The following is a 20,440-nucleotide window of genomic DNA, read 5'->3' as shown; positions in this document are numbered from 1 at the left end:
AAATTGGCTTAAAAATCTGAAATTATATCAATGTAACTTTCTTATGCAAAGAAGGCCTAAGTGTTTGCAGAATCAGACCCTTGCATTGTTAGTCACAGTCATGCGGAATATACCCATTACATGTTAAAATTAGCCTAGCACAGATGTAGGACATAGAAAGATGTAGGACAAGAGTTTTGCTTTTAGAGAATTGTTTTAAAAACTGGTTGTTCTAGAAAGGTGTCTCTATCCCCCCACATCTCTCTCTTTTTTTAAAATCTCAGCATAGACAACTATGCATAACTAATATATAATTTAGGTAACAGCCATGTTATATTTTATGCTGCCAGTAGTTGTATATAACTATTAACTTTTCAAACTGGGGTTGATGGTAAAGGAACAGGCCAAAACACTAAACCCAATATTACTTTCATAATTGACTAACTGTGTGTTTAGTAAAGAATTTATAAATCAATTCAAAACACAAACAACAGCTTGACTTTCAAATGGTTTCAATTTTTGGAATAATTAAGGAGTAGTAAACAGCTAATGAGCTGACTCAGTGGCATCAGAAAAGTTCACACAGGAAATGCCAATATTAATATAAACAATAGTTAAAGGTATAAAACTAGATATTGTATTCTAAATTTTCAGTCAGGTATTTAGTCATTAGCCGCAAGTATAAAATAGGAAAACTTGGTGCATGACTATTATAAACCCATGTTTTGTCAATTTCTTAAAACCCATTTTAAAAAAAACCTCACCCTCTTCCATAAATCTTAGCTATAAATATGCTAAAATGTAAGAAATCCAGTCAGATTTTAACATTCAGACACTGTAATGCATAATCCATACTGCCAGAAACATAAAGCAAGTCTGAAGTGTCTGATGTGAGAGGTTTAGCACCAAAAGGGACGTCATCTGAGCTATGCTTGTGGAAACTTGGTGCAAGATAATGTTGCCTGATGCCTATGTTTTCACTGTCTTACTATTGTGTGGATCAACCTTTTTACTATTGTATCAGTTAAGGCCTATTCTGTCTGGTACATGGTACCGTTAAGGTCCTTTGACTGCAGTAAGAGTTAACGGTATTCAGCACTTCAAAAGGAGAAGGCACTAATTCCTAGGACCCTAGTACAGCGTTGATGCATCTAAAAACCCTCATGCAATTTGAGGTTACTTCTGGAAATCTGACCTTTAAAATACCTTTACCTTTAAATGAAAGGAACTGATTTTTTAAAAGAACTACCTGTGTAGTTTGTGCCCAGAAAGAAGTGCTTTTGGTTTTAAGCAGACTTTTCACATCAGGTTTTCCTCAGATTACCACTTGCCACGGATAAAATTTAACAAATTTGCTTTGTAGAAAATTGCGATCTAAATTCTTCTCTCTGGATACTGAGTATGAAAATATTGCATCTTGCATATATCCATATAATAGGACCAGATCCTCAGGTGATAGAAACTCAGTGCTGCTCCATTGGCTTCTGTTCCCATCAGCTGAGGACCCAGTTCATAGGATACAAATGATCTTCCAGTGAGTTGCGAGTCAAACTTTGTAATAATATCAGCCATTAAAACATGGAAAATAATTAACATCCCAATATTGCACATTGAAATTTCAAATATAGTGTTATAGTTCTAAAAAAAAGATTTAACAGGATTGGTGCTATGGCTAACATACACCAGATTCAGGCAAAGCAACACATGCATCTCCACAGATTCACTGGAGTTGCATCTACTTACATAAAGCCCCAAATTGGCTCCAGCTGGTTAAAATGATAATTTTATCAGATACTTATTCATGTCAAGTTAAGGGCCTGACCCTACTACTTATGTACATGAAAATGCATTTTAAAACTCCTAATGAAGCTAACTGGAGTTCTTTTTTTTTTATAGGAAGACCAGACTGAGACCCAATTAAATCAGTATAACAGGAACTATTGCACATATCCACCCATTCTTTAAAAAAATATATACACACACACAATGATCTAAGGAAACTCCCCCTTCAGGTTCTGATCCTTTTACAAGGCACAACATGGTTATCAGTGTAGAAGCCATTTTCCTGTCTGCAGGCATTTCCATTGATATGGCTGACGCTTTCACCAAGACAGTCTGACTGGAGATTCCCCTCATTAGTCTGAAACAAATAATATTTCAATTAATACAATTCCTATCAACTGTTAATCAGGACTTTGACTTTATAATTTGAAAATGGTGTGTCAGATTCTCTTCTTATAATATAGATTATCTCTACTTAATGGAATGGAGTTACTTCAATTTTGTACAGATATGTTTGAGGAGATGTAGGTTCTGCATATGGTACTCTACAATAATCATTACCATAGGATCTCTGCAAATGGGAAGTTACATTATGGCTCCCAGGCAATTCTAAAAACCCTTGGAAAATGCACTTAGTACAGGCTCTGCAAGCCAGTAATATGCATGTTTTAAGTGCATTATGTCTAACACTATATGATTTGTCAAAGGTCAGTTATGCTGATTGGTCATTCAAAGGCACTGAATGGAAGCATAATCACAGCATCATTTTTGCATGTTTATATCAAGAGATATAAGAAAGGCAAATTATCAGTTGGTGAAATTAAAAGTTCTTGACTTGTGGATTGACTCAGCAATACACAATATTCAAATACTGACTTGCCTTATTTGTACAAATCTGACTATGCTATGCATGTCAAGTCAAGCTGACAGTCTCTATTGCACAATTCTTCAGAAGTGTGCACTTAAAAAGTCTTATCAGATTGCACTGATGTAACTGAGATCAGTATTGGAGAACAGAGAAAAAGCTCTTAAATAATTTTGTACCCATTTCAGTAGCATCACACTGGTTTATTTTACTTTAAGAGAAGCAAGCAAAAAAAAATTACATACTTTTCTTTTACACTGCACATTTGTAGGTATCTTGTTTCCAGTTGCCTCTTCCATTTCTAAAGAATAAAATACCACGAAAAGTAATGTGTTCACATTTTCATTGTCTAAGTAGTCATAAATAGCTGATTGTTAGATTTTTTAAAACATGCCAATTATCAGTTGACATATTTACTACAGAGACAGATAATAAATTTCATTGAAGAATGATTTAACCCTTCCTAGCAAGTCTTCAGAAAATACAGTCAGTGTATCATGATTGTTAGCCTGCAGTGATGAACTATCCTGTACAGATCTAAACTCTGGTCAGCTCATAGAAGTACCTTTAAAAAGACAGAATTCTCACTTAAATATTTTTAAAACTGGCATAGCTTCACTGCACCACATTCTCTTCTTTGATAATCACTCAGTGGAGGTAAGGACTGCAGAGTGCAATGATGCTTTTCTGTGTCCTCCATTCTGGGGTCATCCTGTACTGGCCCAGTCCTCACATATCACACGTAGCCTGAAGGCTTGCAGTTGTATGTGAAGTCATGATCTAACCAATCACATTTAAACTTGAGCAATGAAAAACTAAGTCAAGCATGGGTACCTGTGAGTAGTGCATCAATTTGGTCCACTACGAACTTTGCATCTTCCTGAGTGAAACTCATTGGTGGTTTAAATTTCAGAATGTTTCTGTGGGGTCCATCTGCACTAAGGAGGATGTGCCGTTCTTTTAGTCTGTTTAAAAAAAGAGATATTGATGAATGTACAAGAATGCAAGTTATTGCAAGCTTAAAATGTATATGTCAGACAAGTCAGATCAATACAGATGTATTATATACTATAAGCAGGTTCAATTACACTGAAGTCCATGGAAGCACTGAAGTCATCTCTGCTTACACTTGATTGGGGTTTGGGCATCTGAGCTCTCTAATGCTATATTCAAGAGTACATTTGTTTCAGCTTAGAGCTTTATGTATATGTATCTACTAGAGAACAATTTAAAGTCTTCCATTACTGCACATTAAAAAAGAGGTTTGTAAATGGTTAGATTCAGATCACTACAGTATACTTTGAGGATGGACTCAAGAAATATTTACTTATAGACAAGGTGAAGGGCTTCTGCTGTGGCTGGTGTCCTTTTCTGTATATCCTTCACAAGATCTACTCCAACAAACAAACCAACACCCCTAGGATAAAAGAGAAGAAAGAAAAGTAATATCTACTGTCCAATAATCAAGCCCTTCTCTTGCCCACATAGACAATATTGAAGATCGTAAGACGTGAAAACTTAGGGAGGGTCTTTTGGCTTTTCACTCACTGGAATTGTTGGAAAAATGACTATTTCAGAGCAAGGCACATAGCGTGACAATTTCTGTAGAAATTAATTTAGATAGCTTAATCAAGTTGCTTTGTAACTTGAGAGCTAGAAAAAAAGCTTCCTCCTCCTGATCCTGCAGGTCTAAAATCACAAAGCTATACAAAACAAACTGGCCAGAAAAGAATTCTGCTTGTGTAAATTTGTGTAAATTTCCAAATTTTCATTCCATTGAAGAAAGAATTTTTTAACATGGTAAACACATGATGTCCTCACTCTATAATGGCCCATAGCTGGGTCGGGCCATTCATCTGGTATAGCAAACACCTGCATTCAAGTTCCACCTCTGAATCAGGTATCATTGTAGTGAGTGCCTTTTAGCTATTCAAGATGTACATGAGGATCTTGTCCTCCTTATCAAAATTGCATCTTGGGCTTGAGAAACCCTTCTAAGGAACAACTTTCAAACTAACGCTACAGCACTGATGAACTGGAATTTTTGCTGAAAAATGTTTTGGCTGAGGGGAAAAAAAGCCCCCAAACCAATTATTTCAGAGGGAAGGCCACTTAATAAGTTTTGAGGATCTGCTGTGGGCTATATTCATCTCTCTCTCTGTCTCTCTTTCTCCTGTCTCTCTTCTCTCCTGTCCCTCCCTCCCTTCCTCCAGAACCAGCCAGAGCTGTAGTTCACTATGAGTCCTGAAGCTCAGCTGTGGACACAGATGAGGATTTCTGCTGTGGCAGGAAGTAGCAGCATCAATTGTGGATACAACCAGCAGGGTCTGGAGTCTCAATGCAGAACCTACCAGTGCTGTTCACAATTGATGCTGCTGCCTGCCCACTGCAGTGGAAGCCCTGCCTGGGTCCATAGCTGATGCCATCAGATTACAAGCTGATGCTGCTGGGCACCAGCAGTCCCTCCCACCCACCCAGCACCATGTGGCGGCTGGAAGTGCCAGCCGCTCAAAGGCCAGATCCAGTGAGTTGGCAGCTGTCCACCTGTGGGCTAGATAGAATCTGTTGTCAGGATGGATCTGGCCTGCGGGCCATATTTTGCCCACTCCTGTAGTAAGGGATCTGTTTGCTTGTATAAACAAGTGAAAACAGAGTATGTTCACCATTTATACCTTCTTCATTTTTGTTCTCAATTTCTTATTTACTGGGCTAGCATAATAACTCTTTCTCTGATCAGTATTTTGTCAGGGATACATTTTCATTGTTCCCAAGGTACTTACCGGATATCTCCCACTAAAGGATGTTTTCTCTTTTGTTCATTCAGCAGCTCTATTAGGTAATTTCCTACTTGTGTGGCATTTCCTTGAAGATCTTCTTTTTCAATTACATCCAGTACAGCCAAGCCAATAGCACAAGACACTGGATTGCCTCCAAACTGAAGGCAAAGGCAAATGGGGAAAACAGAGTGAAAAAAAACACTGATACACCTTCTGCATCAGTGGCTTCACTACCACTCTCCAAGCAGTGACAAAAGCCAAAAGAAATGGAGGCTTTGGGAAAACCTACTTAGTCCCTGCTTTGTTACACAGGAAGACAATGGGAACCAGAACCCTCTTCTCTCAACCATGCAGGTACAAACACAATTTTGGTCCTCAATTATATCGGGTTGTATTCACTTAGGATCACAGGGATCAGCCTACTGTGTTGAACCTGAGATCCATCCAGTCCTACTACAGGCAGTGCCTAGTACCAGATGTTTCAGAAACTAATGCAATAAATCATGCAACAGGTAGCAATAGGTTAATCTTTGATCTCTTTGGAGGTTTTGTACTTATCCTTATTAATAAATTGGTTTGGAACATAATGTTTTTCTTTTCTTTCCTTCTTTAAACATTAACTATTGCAAATTTGGACAATTTGTATTTGGTCCTGCTTTGCAAAGCTCCTGATTGTATGTACAATTCAGCCATATGGTACAAGCTCAATTTAAGTAATGGAACTTCACAACTGTTACTGATATGACTCAATCATAATGGGAAGCATGGCATAGTGACTGAATTGGCACAAAGACTCACACCTGAACAAAGACTGAATTTCCGACAGCTGCACACTTCAAACGGTTCCTGATACAGAATCATTCCTTGGTTGTAGTTGATAAAAAATGAAGAGCCACTTTAGAATCTGAGTTTAATAGGACTTCTAGCACTTCTGAAAACCTGGCCACTTGATTTTAGGTATCAGAGGGGGAAGATATCTTCTTAATATCTGGCCTTCACAGTTTCTAGCACTATGAATGCAACTCTCTTTTATAAGCACTAAGTCAGGGTGGCCAACCTGCAGCACACATGCCACAAGTGGCAAAGGCAGCTTCTGTGTGTGGCACATGACAGATCAGGGATGGGATAGGTAACAAAGTACCAGATGAGACAGGAAGCAGAAATCAGAACAGATCAGACAGGGGAAGGAGGGCAGAATGGAACCTGGGGAGGGTGGGGAGCTAGTTTGTGGTGTGACTGCTAAACAGGTTAACCCCCACTGCACTAAGTACAGACTGAAATACTGTAAGAGAAAAAAAAAGGAAAGATTTCAGCTGGAAACTTACTGTATTGAAATACTCTAACCCCGAGGCACCAAAGGCTTCCGCAATCTCTCTTGTTGTAACAACACAAGACATTGGATGGCCATTGCCAATTGGCTTTCCCATGGTGACAATATCAGGTACAAAGTCTTCCCCTTGTAGCTGGAAAGCCCAAAAATGTTTCCCAACTCGACCAAAACCAACCTGGACTTCATCAGCTATGAATACACCACCTGCCTCATGCACATATCTGAAAACAAAAGGAATGGTACAAATGTTACAGCATGCAATGAGTCTCCAGTATCCAGTCACAGGATGAGAAAGAGTATATTACAGAAATTTATTTTTAGACTTAAGATCTGCCCTATCAAGCAGATGATTCAGACTTTAAAATATTATTCACAAATGCTTTTCATGGCCAGTGTTTGAACTGAAGTCAATAGTTTGCTTTTTCTATGATGATACAGAGATCAAGTACAGTTGTTCTTCAATTATTAATATTAAAAAACATATCCCTCTAAGAGACACAAGCTGTATTAGTGTTTAGAAAGTAGGACAAAAAAGAACAAAACTAAGGGTAAATTTCTGTTTCCCTCTGTGTGCAAAAATGGCACCATTTTAGCCAGGTAAGTGCCAAAAATGTCACTTAAGCAGAAGCAGTGATTCTATTACCCCTGCAGTGTGGATGCATAAGTGTGCAGCATAGATTGAGAATTTCCATAAAGCTATGCACTTGCTGGGTATATACCCGTGACCATTGTGTTCATGTGTCTAAGCCCAGAAAGGGGACAGATCCAGAAACCTATGACAAATGGTGTCACTTGGGAGGGGGGCACAACCAGGTTTTGGCCTTAATAGTAGAGAGGTTAAGACACTCACCCAGAAAACTGGAGTCTCAGGGTGGTGGTCAGGGAGAGGGAGGTGTTGACTCTACATCTCTGATTTCCCCAGAAAAGTGCTCTAATTGCCATGACTCAAGTCCGGCATAATCCAGCCCCCTCTACTCCTCTCCCTCTCTCCCGCCCCAGTGAAGTTGGGTTCCTGGACAGGCAAAAGAAGGGCTGTATATGGGGCCAGGAGAAGAGAATACAGCAGAGAACTGTCTGACTCAGCAAGATGGCTGGTGCCCTGCAAGGGAGCAGGCTCTAGCCTAGAACCTTGCTTCCACTGAGGTGGAAACTTACCCACTGTGTTGTTCTCTGCCCCTTTTATCCAATGGTTATTATGCACAAGGGCGAGTGACTCCGCTTCAAAAAGAGTGCAGGAGAGGCCCTTGGATGATATTTTATTGGTAGGGTTAGAGTAATAATCAGGGAAGTCAGAGAAATACAGGTTCAAATCCTCTTTGGGCAAGGGGGTGGGGATATAACTCAGATCTCTGGCTTCTGTTGGCAAGTATCCTAGCCACTGCGGTTAAAACATGGGAGGGCCTTTCCCTCCGGTCCTTTCTCCAAGTGACCCTCGTTACTTTCTCATCCAGGCCTTTTCCAAATCATGTACGTACTCTGCCACTTGCTGGAAGTAGCCTGCAGGTGGAATTACTTGGCCTCCACAACTCTGCATCGATTCAGCAATAAAGGCAGCAATCTATACAAAAGAAGTACAGGTAAGAGCAGCATTCCTTTATCTAGCCTTCACAAATAAACTAACAGTTATAGAAAGAAATGTTTAAAAACATGGCTTGCTTTAATAAAAATATTGGGGTGGAGAGCTGGGTACTCCTGTCAATGGCTATGGGAAAAGATACCATCAGGGGTGCCCAAATTTGCTGTATCAAGTGCCATACCAGCAACCTATCAGGGATGCAAAGGCCATACCCAAAGCTTAATAAGCAACCACTGATACCAGTGGAAAGGCTACTACTAGCATCAACAGGAGATAAAATAGATACTTGATGTGCTTGTAAGTTCACATGCACAGTTCAGTAAAAATATTATATTGGCATTTGCCATTGCCCCAACAGATAATCAGAAATTGCTTAGTGACAAGGCTCACCATCAGTATAAGCCTATGGTGATCAGCTTTGTTCTCACCGTAGTCACAGGGAGAAAGCAGGCATGTGATGTCTGCATTTTAGGCCATTCCTGAAGCTAAGTTTTGGGCACCCCTGCCTCAGGCAAATGACTATGCAAGCTGTATACAAGGGTGTGTCGCTTCACAATACAAAAAAAAAGATATATACTCTATAAGTGAAGTAATTCCAGTTGCTAGGAATGAAAAAAGAAAGTTATTCCAAGTCAGGAAGGGCAACAGCAGCTGATCGGATCACTGGAATATTAAGGTTACATTTCTTGTTTATGTGTCTATTCAGCACAGATACAGTTTTACCCCAAATCTTCTGGGAGTGTCAGCATAAGCCTGCTATTTAACAGATTGGTTCCCATACACAAGGATTGCTTGTGCAACCCTCCCTGAACCTCAACAGGTCCATCTCAGCTGAACAGTGCAGTCTTCCTGGAAACAAGGTCGAGCAGTAAAGAAGCGTACACTACATTCGAAGAGGCACACTACAGCCAAACAGTACGAGGCTTCCCAAAGCATGTGAGACTTTAGCCTTTACCACAACTTGTCCTGCCACAGGTCTATGTCACCAAAACCTAAGAAGATAGGCAAAAGGAGGGAAAAAAGGAAGAAAAGAAAAAACTATGTATTAGTAAAATAAAAGAAAAAGTTGTTGTAGAATCTAAAAGGCAGGTGATCTAATCCTTTGGACTTAATGGGATTTTTTGATCCAATAGCTACTGAAGTCTTCCTTTTGACTTCAGCAGACTTTAGATCAAACCCTAAATGTCTCTGAAAATGAGACTTGTTGCACGAAACACCTTTATAAATATGGGTTTTAAATAAAAAGCTTTACAGATGTTCCTTATCAGTTATCACCAGCTTGTGCCTGACTTAAAGCAACAAGGTTTGAAGTATTATAAATGCATCTCAAGGAGCAAGAGTACAATAGAAAATTTAGAAACACGATTACCTCTTATTTTTCTAGGTGTAAGTTTGTCTGTTTTTCAGTCTATTATCATAACCTCTCAAACATGATTGGAAAGTGTGACTATATTACAAGTATTTACAGAAGACAAACTCTTACAGAAGACAAACTCTTACACTTATATTTAACTCTTTTATATTTACATTTTTAATTTATTAAACTACTTTGGATCGATTTGCTTGTTTATGAATCTTATGTCCTCTTGATTCTTGCATGCATTTTTCATTGAGGCTAACATAAGCCCTGAAAATATTCAAGGGGAAAATGGAACCATTTGAATGTAAAACTTATGACAGAAGAATGGAGTGAAAGAGGGGAAATCTTAGTGTATAGGTCAGTTTCATCTCCTTTTCCCCATTCCCATTCTGCCTACAACATGTTGTGTTTCAGTATTCATCCAGCTAGACACAAACCTTGCGCCCATTCTTCTGAGTTTCTTCTATAATCTTTTTCACCTCCCCAGCATAAGCACCAGCTGGATCCAGATGATCTTCTCTGTATTTGCCTCTGTAAGTATCTGGTGAAGGTGCCTAAAAGTATCAAGAGGATTTATTTCAAATCCATGATGCCTTGAAATACTCTCTTCTATTGGGCAGTTCCCAGTACTTTTTAGAAGAGATGTAATTGTATAAAAATATCACAAGCCATTGTTCCATCTGTTGTTTAGCTTTACTATGCCTGCTTCCTTCCCAGAGACCTGAGGAAGGGTACTGTAATATCTAGAAGTTTGTTTAAATCTATCCCTACTGTGCAGCTAATCCAATAAAAAATACCACCCACAAAAAACTCTTGTCTCTCGTATGTCCATATATCATATGAAGTTCAGATTAATGCAACAAATCAGACATATTTTACACAAACTTAAAAGGACTGAGAGCTTCTGCCTGGCCATGAAAGACATATCTGATATCATGGAGCACAGTTTTTCAAAGTGTTTTCCATCCCATTTTCTATTTGACCCATCAGGCACAAGCATTGCCAATTTTCCCATCCACAAGCTTAGCTGGCTTGTACACTTGCAGACAGTGAGAAACATGCATATTCCTTTCTGCCACTGGAAATCTGTGCTCTACCACTTGACTTCCTATTTCATGAGAAAAGGTGGAGCTGCTTACCTACAAACCTGTGGGGAGTGTTTCGGTAGCTTTATAGGAACGAGGGAAAGAAGAACAGGAATAGCAGATGGGGGGAGACTAGCTTGGGGAACATTGGCAACATGGAGGGAAAATGTTATCCTGCCCAAGTGATGGAAAAAAAAAAAAAAACTTTGGCCTGGAGCTGTCTTTTTGTCTCAGTACTTTAAAAATATAGGTTGATAAAGGGCAAGACAGAAATAACTGGACATTCCCTTAGTTCACTCCAGATACCTCATTGCTTTAGATCCAGATTTTTAAGTATTGTACATTTGTATGTTAAAAATAATGATGTTTCAAACTTTGGAGGAATTGAGAAGCTATACATTGTGGGGCTCTCTAGGTTTAACTAGATTAAGCTCTAAATTGCACAACAGTTGTTTACTGTTTTTTAAAAACACAAAATTATCTTACTGCTTGGTGTAGTACATCATGTTAGACTTCATGTAACATGAGGGAATTCAGCCTCTAGAGGCAAACATTTCTGTTCATTTTCATCCATAGCCATAAACTGACAGGAATGTGTCCTCTGAGAAGATGGAAAATTAGTTTGGGGAAATAAGGCAGATTCTGAAGTAAATGCAAGAGCAGAGGGGGAAGGAATCACTTACAAAGGGGTGTAATTCATGTGCACTTAGAAAAACAACCTCTGCCCATACACACATAAAACACCACTTACCACATGCACAAACTCCTTTTTGCTTTCCTTTCCCAACTGGTTAAATTTATATGGACTGATGTCAATTAAAGAAGTGACATGGCCATGGTAAGCACTGCAACAAGAGTTAAATGCAAAATCATTTTCACTAAGGTTACAGAAAAACTAAATTTACAGCTACATATGCACAAACAGAACCAGAATAAGATTTACCACCAATCTAGGTGTGGTGCTCATGGGGCCTCTTCAATCTGTATTTGCTCAATCCAAAACCTGAAGAAAATGGGAATTTTGCTATTGGCTTCAGTGACAGCAAAACTGGAATCAGCTGATTTTTGGCTGTCATGAGCCAATGCCAGTATAGCCACACTGACTCCAAAGATAGTTCACAAGATTTTGTGAGTTTGTAAAGCAGCTGGAGAGTAAGTCATCCTTGGTCATATTTGTCTACACCATGTACAGTTTGTTGCCTGCATACAAGACTCTTGTAAAGGTGGAGTAGCTGGATACAAGCATAAGGGGTGCTCCTAAAGGGCTCTTACATTGTGCCAGTCCAGAGCTGTGCAACTTTTGAGTGGCCAAGGCACTAGTTACACACTGTGAGCCACACCCTCCCTTCCCCAGTGCAGCATGCTGGCATCTATGCAACATGCCATGTGGTACTGTCTGGTGCAACACATACCCTAGCCCCCCCGTGAAATACTCTGCCACATGGCAGGTGAGCCCCACTGGGCTGCATGAGATTCCTGGGGGTTCAGACTGTCACGGGATCAGGCCCTTTTAAAGAGGTCTGCACTTGTGCTTGGTCATAACTATAGAGTACTTTCTGGGGCCAGAGCAGGTGAAAATTGTCACTTCTGTCTGTACCCTTCAGCTTGCAGTGTACTTGTCAGGCTGCCTCTCAGCAACTAATTAGCATTACTTGAAATGAAATCTTCTATACTGTAACTATAAAGATATGCCTGGTCAAGATTTTTTCAGGGAAAGTTTTTTTACCATCAGAAAACGTTGATCTGTCAAAGCCAAAACCTTGTGCTGAATGTGTGTACTAGTATTGGCAAGGATGGAATTTCTGGTCAAAACCCAGAGAATAAGGGAGCCTAGGGGGATAGGCAGAGACTCTGATGCACCCCAAAATAGCCAAGAGATACTAAGTAGTGCATATGCCTGGGATGTGGGAGACCAAGTTTGCTCTCCGTGATTCAGACCAAAGCCTTGAACATCAGTCTCCCACATTCCTAGTGACTGTCCTCTCAAGTTCCCCTAATCAAGCTGTTCCACTTTGCTACAATGAACATTTATTTATTTATACAGACTTGAACCTTGATATCTCACATCACAGGTGAGTGCCCCAGTATCTATCAAGCCCAAGGAACAATTATTTATGTATGGAAAAACATTCCAACTGGCGAGACAGAGTCCATCCCAAAGTAACTCTGTTGGTACACCACTCACCTGAGGTGTGACTGCTGTTCAAGTCCTTAGCCTGAAATAGGCAGAACTTGACCCAAGGTTTCCTAAGTCAGTGTCCTAACCACCAAACTTTCGAGAATCTGAGGTGGACTAGGAGGAGGGGTTTTGCTTTTTCCATTTTTGTTTTGTTTTGTTTTTCTTAATGCTGAACAAGAAAATTATTTCCTTTCTTTCCCATCTAGTGCAGTCGTTCTCAACTTTTTTTGACCTCAAGATGCCCCTTGTTAAATTTAAGGCAGTCCCCGGAAAATGCCAGATCGTGGCTTTCTTTCTTCTTCTGACCGCAGAAAAACGCCACAGTAATTTTTCTGTTGCAAAAAAATATAGTGTGCAGCAGATCAGAACCTTTTTGACACAATGCCACTCTGTTCGAAATCTCTGGGTTTATCCTGTAAATCATGCATAGGTGTTGCACACCTACCACCATTAATACTGCACACCACCCCAGGGTACCCTTAAGAAGGAACTCATAGCACCCAGTGTGCTGTGTTACTCTGGTTGAGAATTAAATCTGTTCTTTCATTAGACTATGTGATAGAGTTGTATAATGTTTGCTAAAATCCATGTCTAAAGATACTGGAAGTGGCTGGTTACATTCACAAAGGCCATACTACAGACTTACTTATCAAGGGTGATCACATCTTGATGTCCGCTAAAATGCCGAGCTAGTCGCAAAGCAAGGTCATTAGCTTCAGACCTACAAAATAATAAATACATTAGGGGACTCTACAAAAAAGAGATTTCAACTCCCAGATGAGATAATTAGAAAGCTCTTATGAACAAAACGTTTATGCTAAACTAGAGAAGGGGTGTGGAACAAAAGGATACAAATAAACAATCAGCACAGAATGACCCTATTGTCATTATACAGATTAGAATGCTGGATTCTTGATGTAAATACCACATAAGAAGGAAAAAAAGCTCTTTGTATATGCAAGAAACAAAGGGATGCTTTATTCCTGTAATCCTGTAGCTCTGGTTGCTTGTGGGCACTTACCTCCTCTTTGTATACATCATACCATTCCATAGAAGGGCTAGCAGCCGGAAGAACAATGTGACTGCTACCCATCCTAAAGGTAAAGGCCCCAACAGCTTTCCAACCTACACAAGGACTGGATCCTTCCCGGTGCCTTGCAGCACAGATGAAAACCCAAGTCTACTTGAGAACCCAGCAATCTCTTTTAGCACTGAAAGGTGCTTTTTAACCAGCAGGTATATATCAAACAGTCTGTAAAGAGGCTCACAGAAGTTCTTTTGTGGGTCAGTGAAGACCGCAAACAGAACAGACCTGTATAAAGGAAGGCAAATTCCTATAAAACCTAAGGAAACCTCCTCACACCAATGATCCATTCACTGGTACCACAAGAAATAGGTCTTTTAAAATGTGTAAAAGGGAGAATATGGGGGCTGTTATATGACTGAAAAAGGCTTTCATCTACTAGAGATACGTGTATATTCTCCCTCTGCACTATAAGAGCACTGAGGCATATTCAGAGACAGGTACTGACGGGTTCATAGGGAGAGATACAGGTTCACAAATCTGCTTAAACTTAGGAAGGAAGGTCTCCATTTAGCAAGTTTTGTAAGGACTGCTGGATAAAAACAGAATGCATGATACATGAAATAATTTAGAAAACAAAGTGTGATCAACAGATACCTCCTAGCCAGAACTGGGTATATTTCTTTGCTGAATGCTAATATTTCTTCCTCTCCCTCTTTCTCTCTCCAATTCTAAAAACACTGAGTTATTTGGAGAAATATTCTTAATATTACTCTTGCTCCTGTCGTTTCCTTTGGTCTTTACAGACATGGATTGTCATTGGTTTAAAGTTTCTGGAGAGTGGGTCAAATTTGCTCCTCATAAAATCAATAAGAGATCTGTCACTGACTTCATAGTTAGCAAGTTTTAGACCAGTATTTTGTCTCCATTAGGCAAAACCAATCAGACACTGAAGGACCAGCCCACGAGGCAAGTGAAACTTCAGGGATTTATGACAGGGATAAAACTGGTGCAATGTATATATTTTTTAAATCTGGGATTAGAAATACATTGGAACATGTAATTTATATTTTAGGTTACTTGAATGAAATTAAATAGTTTTCCATTACTTACAGGGTGAAATGGTGAAGAAGCAAAGATTTTCTAGTTCTGGCGTTTCTCCTGAAATGTCTGTTTAATGAGGGGAAGCAGTAAATGATAAACTCTCTCTATAATTTGCTCTTTAATTTTAAAAAGTAACTTCTGTGCCTGGATGAAGTGCCTGAACAATAGCCTGGAGACAGATATGACAGGCTAGAGCCGCAAAACTATTATGACCCAATTAGCAGCTTCACAGATTTCTTTCCCTATATTAACTTTGTTCTGGAGGAAGAGCCTCTGGGGATGAGAAGATATATTTAAATATAACAATAAAATAACCAACACAATCTGATTGTCAGATGCACTGGTCAGCATGAGACATGGATACATGCATACACACTCTAAAGACAATAGACGTTTCCGGTGAGCATCACCTTTGAAAAATCTTGCCTCTTTTATTCACGTATCCATGTGTAGGTTTAGACACTTAATTTTAGGCAAAAAATGACTTGAAAATTTAAGTTGAGCTTCTTAAAAATGCCTTGCCTTTCAGTGTTCCTGTGGATCAGTGGAGCTAACAAAATGTTTAAGGTAAAGTAGTTTACTTTTCACCTTTCCTAATGTTTATTTCCCTAGTTTTGCATACCATTCAGCCTAAACACAGAATACAGACTAGTCTATTTAACTTTTCATTAAGATCAGTTACACTTTCCAGTTCTTATGCATTCAGGCAATACACCCAACATGAGGTTGTAAACTCCTCAGAGGACCTTTTTTTTACCCTGAACAAAAGAAACCCCAAAACCTCTGGCCTGGCACTATTGAAAATAAATTTCAACAAAAACATTTCTATCACTTGTATTAAACACTTTTTACAAGGCTTAAAATGTGAGCTTGCGTTAACCAGACACTATCCTTGTTTACAGAAACAAAATAATGGCAATGAAAAATACTTCAGACATACCCAGAATTAACAAAGTAGCAGACAGAGAGTTTTTCTGGCATGGTATCAGTAAGTCGCTTGGCATACTGGACGAGGTTGTCATGGAGGAATCGGGAATTTGTGTTGAGCAATTCCATTTGTTTCACTGCAGCCTTTATGACATCTGGATGGCTGTGGCCAACTGAAGAAGACAAATTATAAATACTTACTAGCAAGTAATAATTTCTAACTGAATCTGAAACACAGTTGGGGAACACTCCTACGTTTAGCATTGTCAGACTTCTTGGGAAAAGTATTCTGTTTTGTTTGTTTTTGAATGGGGTAGAAATAAATCCAGGCACTATTATGAACTAAGCAACTTACCATGTGCAACATTGTTGATACAGTCCAGGTATTTTTCTCCATTTTCATCAAACATATACTGTCCCTGAGCTCGCACTATCTTGAGAGGGTCCTTAGCAAAGAAAACTTTGCATGATGGCCTTAAAAAAAGTATAAAACAACATTATAAGCTCTTCAGAATCTTGAGGGAGTTTCTGACTTCTCCACTTAGAAAACTCTATTTTAGGACATGTCTGTGAAGCAGACACAAATCTTTTTTTCTGCCATGCAGTTGAAAAGATATAACTACTTAAAATACAAATGCTCTTATTGAAATCAGTGCAAAGGCATCCACTGACTTCAATAGGGGAACAGAAAGGCCCTTAGTGAGGTTATTTTCAAGCCCTGTGTCCATATCCCAATAGGTATCAGTGATTCCATGTGAGCCCAGTGGAACGCAAATCATACTGTATCCTTGGATATCTGGGCATGTTTGCAGGATGGAGTCCTGTTGTTTCACACACATTATGAATCAAGATCAAACGGACTCTATGGAAATCAGATTAGGTTGTTCAGAATTTTAACTTTAGAACCAATTTCTTTCTTCCATCAGTAACCCACTGACTGCCCTGCTGAGATGCTGCTTGGCGCAATGTTCAGTATTATTTGGCCAAAGCCTACTGATGACGTAGTCAAACAAAGGTAGTAAGGGACCTCCAAAAGGCATCTGGAAGGGGCTTCCATAGGGCATCTAGTCCAACCCCCTGCCTGAGGCAGTATCACCCCTATCCAAACCACCCCGTACAACCACAGTCTAAATTTCACAGAAGATCTACCATCAACCCTGACACAACACTGACCTAACACCCTAACCTGCCACAGCAGCTAATGTCCTGCTTCTGTGAAATGTTGTCAGTAGGCTTGCCAACTCTCTTTGAAGCTATTCTGGGAGGTTTCATCCCATGACATCAATGCCGTTATATCAGGAAGGCATATACACATTACTATTACATTATAAAAACCCACTGGACTACTATATAAATCAGATTCCACATTTCATATTTATTTTAATGCATGCCCTATCATTTATCTCCTGGGTGACTCTCAGCAGCCTCCTGGAGATTTATATCTAATTCCTGGAGACTGCAGGGAAATCCTGGAGGGATGCCAATCCCAGAACTTGTCAATAGACACTCAAGAGGTGTATATTTATAATTCCAGTAGAGATGCAATAAAACTGTGAAGTTCTGCTTTCCAGCTATCTACTCCATTTGTGTTTCACAGAGCATTATTAGTTACTTCCAGTGCCTCCATATGACCTGTAAGAGCAGCTGTTTGTACTGAGTCCTTAGGCAACATTTCCCCTCTCTACTACTACTCAGTACTGGCTGGTGACTTCCCTGCAGGAGACCCTGTGCTTCTGGGACAAGGGCAGAGTTCAGGCCTTGCTGACATTCCCTGAGCAGACAAAAATCACAGCAGCTCCCTGAGGGAGGCCTTCTGCTTACAGGGCTCTAGTCTGCAGAGAAGCTTTGTTTGAAAGAGGTAGGGGGCACCTACAAGGGGTGGAAGAAGTGAGGCTGGGTACTGTGCATCTAGTGCAGGTGCAGGTGCCGGCTGCAACTGCATGGGAATTATGGGGACAGGAAACCCTGGGAAGCAGAGGGACGCACACATGCGGACACATGCACACACACACCTGCATGGATACATGCGCGCGCACACACACGCACAGTTATGGACACATGCACACGCATACACATGCACACACACTTATGGATACCTGCCCACACACACACACACGTACACACATGCATGGACACGTGCACACGCATACACACTTATGGATATCTGCACACACACACATGTACACACATGCATGGACACGTGCACACGCACACGCTTGCAGGCACATGTGCATATGGACATTTACACACACATACACACACTGATACTTACAGATGTATGCACACACACACTTATGGACACATACATGCACATACACACACGGACACGTGCACACCTTCATGGACACATGCACACACACTTATGGATACCTGCACGCACATACACACGGACACATGCCCACGTACGCACATATGTGCACACATACACACCCGCATAGACACATGCACCCCCCCCACACACGTACACATGCTTACAGGCCGATGCACACATGGACACTTGCACACACATACCCACGTACATGGACACACACACACGTACACACACACATGCACAAGGATACACACATCTGCACACGTCACACACACACATCTGCACGCACCTGGGCACACAGGCGCGCGCGCCCACATCTCCCCGCTTGCCCCTGCCGTTGCCCCTGGCCGGGCGCGGCGCGCGCAGGCGCCCCCGCTCTCCCGCCCGCTGCTCACCCGATGTGCTTCCTCCGCAGCGCCAGGGTCTCCGCCTTGCTGTACGCCTCGCTCATGGTGGCGGCGCGCTGCCCTGCTCCGTGCCCGGCTCCCTCGTCCCCGCCTGCCCTGCCCTGCCCTGCCCCTGGAGTCTGCTGGTGCCTGGCCGGTGCCTCATCTTCCTTTTATCCCCGCACGGCCGAGCCGCTGCCAAAGCCCTCCTCCCCCTCCGCCTCCGCCCCCGTCGCAGCTGCTTGGCACAACCTCCCGCTAGACTTTGCCCCGTCCCCTCAGCAAGGAGCCATCCTCCCTCCTCCCCCACCCTCGCCACCACGTACCAGGGCCTCTGCCTTCCACCCTCCCCTGCAAATGTCCCACTCCCGGGTTTTGAGCCCTGTCTGTCCTTAGCAAGGGGTTGAACCCCCTTCCCGAATTAACCAGAGGGCTCTTCTTGGCATTGCAGCTCGGCCCTTCCCTCGGAAAGGCCTGTTAAACATTGCCAGAGGGGCTGCTACTTCTGTGGATGATTTCCTTTTATGATTTATGGACTCAGGCAGTGAGGTTGAATTACCTCAGCATAAGAGGGATTTCAAGCGGGGAAGTGCTATTTTAGTATTAGAATGGCTTGGCCGGACCACACTGAAGGGTCTTTCTGTGCTGACATAATTCAAAGGAAATTGCATTTTAGCCCCTGAACCCCTCTGCTCCTAGGGAACTACGTCTAATCAATGTTTTAATCTAAAGGGCAGGAAAATCCCTCCGGACCATGGTTTTGTTACCTGTTTGCACTGCGCTTGCCAAGATGGGGCTGATCCATAACTGTGGGCCTTTGCAAAGGTGCTGCCACTGCTGCAGTAGTACCTCCAAAATACATACAAAATAACAACCTGGAATCCAAATGGAATTTGTCATCTTGCTTCGCCAACATTGAATTCATGTGTCCTCACACTATTTTGAGGAGGTAAAGATCAGGTGTTAGGTCTCACTTTAGCCCCGTGCATGAATTGTTGCCTCCCTCCTCCCCAGCTCAGCCCAGGCTGCTGTCTTTGAACCCAGGATCTATATGCTTCCATCTGAATAAAAGGAAATTCTCTACCTGTCACAGCCAGGAAGGAAAATTTTCAGAAACTGAACTTGAAACTGGCCTATATTTGACTGGATTAGTTGGTAAAAGTATTCTGCTATAGGTATGAGGCCCTCAAACAGTGATAAGCTTTGCCTGAAGAAGCGTGTTTGTCCCCGACAGCTTGCAAAGAAGAATGTTTCCAACTATTTTAGAAATAAGAGATATCTGAAATAAAAGATAGCAGATTTACCCAAAGAACTTTGTCTGCCTACATCCTTAGACCAACACGGCTACAACCAACACCCCTGATGCCAGGAAAGGGGCATCTGTACTAGTTATGGCTTATATCAGTGTCCTGAACAGAATAAACTATGCTGGAAAAAGCATTTTGGAATGCTACAATTGCATCGGTACCAGTATGGAAACATCATCAATATCACAGCCCCATTCAATTGTTATGCTGGCAAATCTCTTCCAGTGGAGCCCTACCTATACATATAACTGATGTCATGTTGTTTACCTGAGTGAACAGGATTTCTGAAATGGGCAAATACCCCGGCGGGCTTTAAACTAGGCTCGTCGGGGGAAGGGGAAGATGAGGGCAGAGGAAACATCAGACTGCCAGACCAAACAGCACCCACAACTACAGCCCAGCCCAGACCAACGAGCAAAGCGAATAAACAGGTAAGAGATAGGGGCCA

At 41.2% G+C, this 20,440-nt stretch overlaps 1 protein-coding gene across 1 annotated transcript; it reads right to left on the bottom strand.

Annotated features, from left to right (window-relative positions):
• Positions 1–474: 474 nt before the first annotated feature.
• Positions 475–18,836, bottom strand: ETNPPL (ethanolamine-phosphate phospho-lyase). The gene is made up of 13 exons (XM_019534123.1): positions 18,695–18,836; positions 16,344–16,462; positions 16,002–16,161; positions 13,580–13,654; positions 11,506–11,599; positions 10,107–10,223; positions 8,209–8,291; positions 6,729–6,954; positions 5,407–5,561; positions 3,954–4,043; positions 3,461–3,591; positions 2,872–2,927; positions 475–2,119 (listed from the first exon to the last, which is right to left on the bottom strand). Exons 1-13 carry the CDS (start codon positions 18,748–18,750, stop codon positions 1,988–1,990), a joined length of 1,494 nt encoding a protein of 497 aa, XP_019389668.1. The 5' UTR covers positions 18,751–18,836; the 3' UTR covers positions 475–1,987.
• Between the last annotated feature and the right edge of the window lie 1,604 nt (positions 18,837–20,440).

Source organism: Crocodylus porosus, unplaced genomic scaffold (assembly GCF_001723895.1).
Source record: "Crocodylus porosus isolate Cpor-Errol unplaced genomic scaffold, CroPor_comp1, whole genome shotgun sequence".
In the NCBI taxonomy this organism is placed as follows: domain Eukaryota; kingdom Metazoa; phylum Chordata; order Crocodylia; family Crocodylidae; genus Crocodylus; species Crocodylus porosus.
This window is presented reverse-complemented; position numbering and strand designations above follow the sequence as displayed.

Bases quoted from the DNA above. Each gene is read 5' to 3' on its own strand.
- ETNPPL (XM_019534123.1), bottom strand. From the start codon at position 18,750: ATGAGCGAGGCGTACAGCAAGGCGGAGACCCTGGCGCTGCGGAGGAAG. The intron at 5,562-6,728 runs GTAAGTTTCCAG...CTTTGCCTTCAG, and splicing joins GGTTAGAGTATTTCAATACA to TTTGGAGGCAATCCAGTGTC. The intron at 3,592-3,953 runs GTAAATATTTCT...TTTTTTAAACAG, and splicing joins GCCCTTCACCTTGTCTATAA to ACTAAAAGAACGGCACATCC.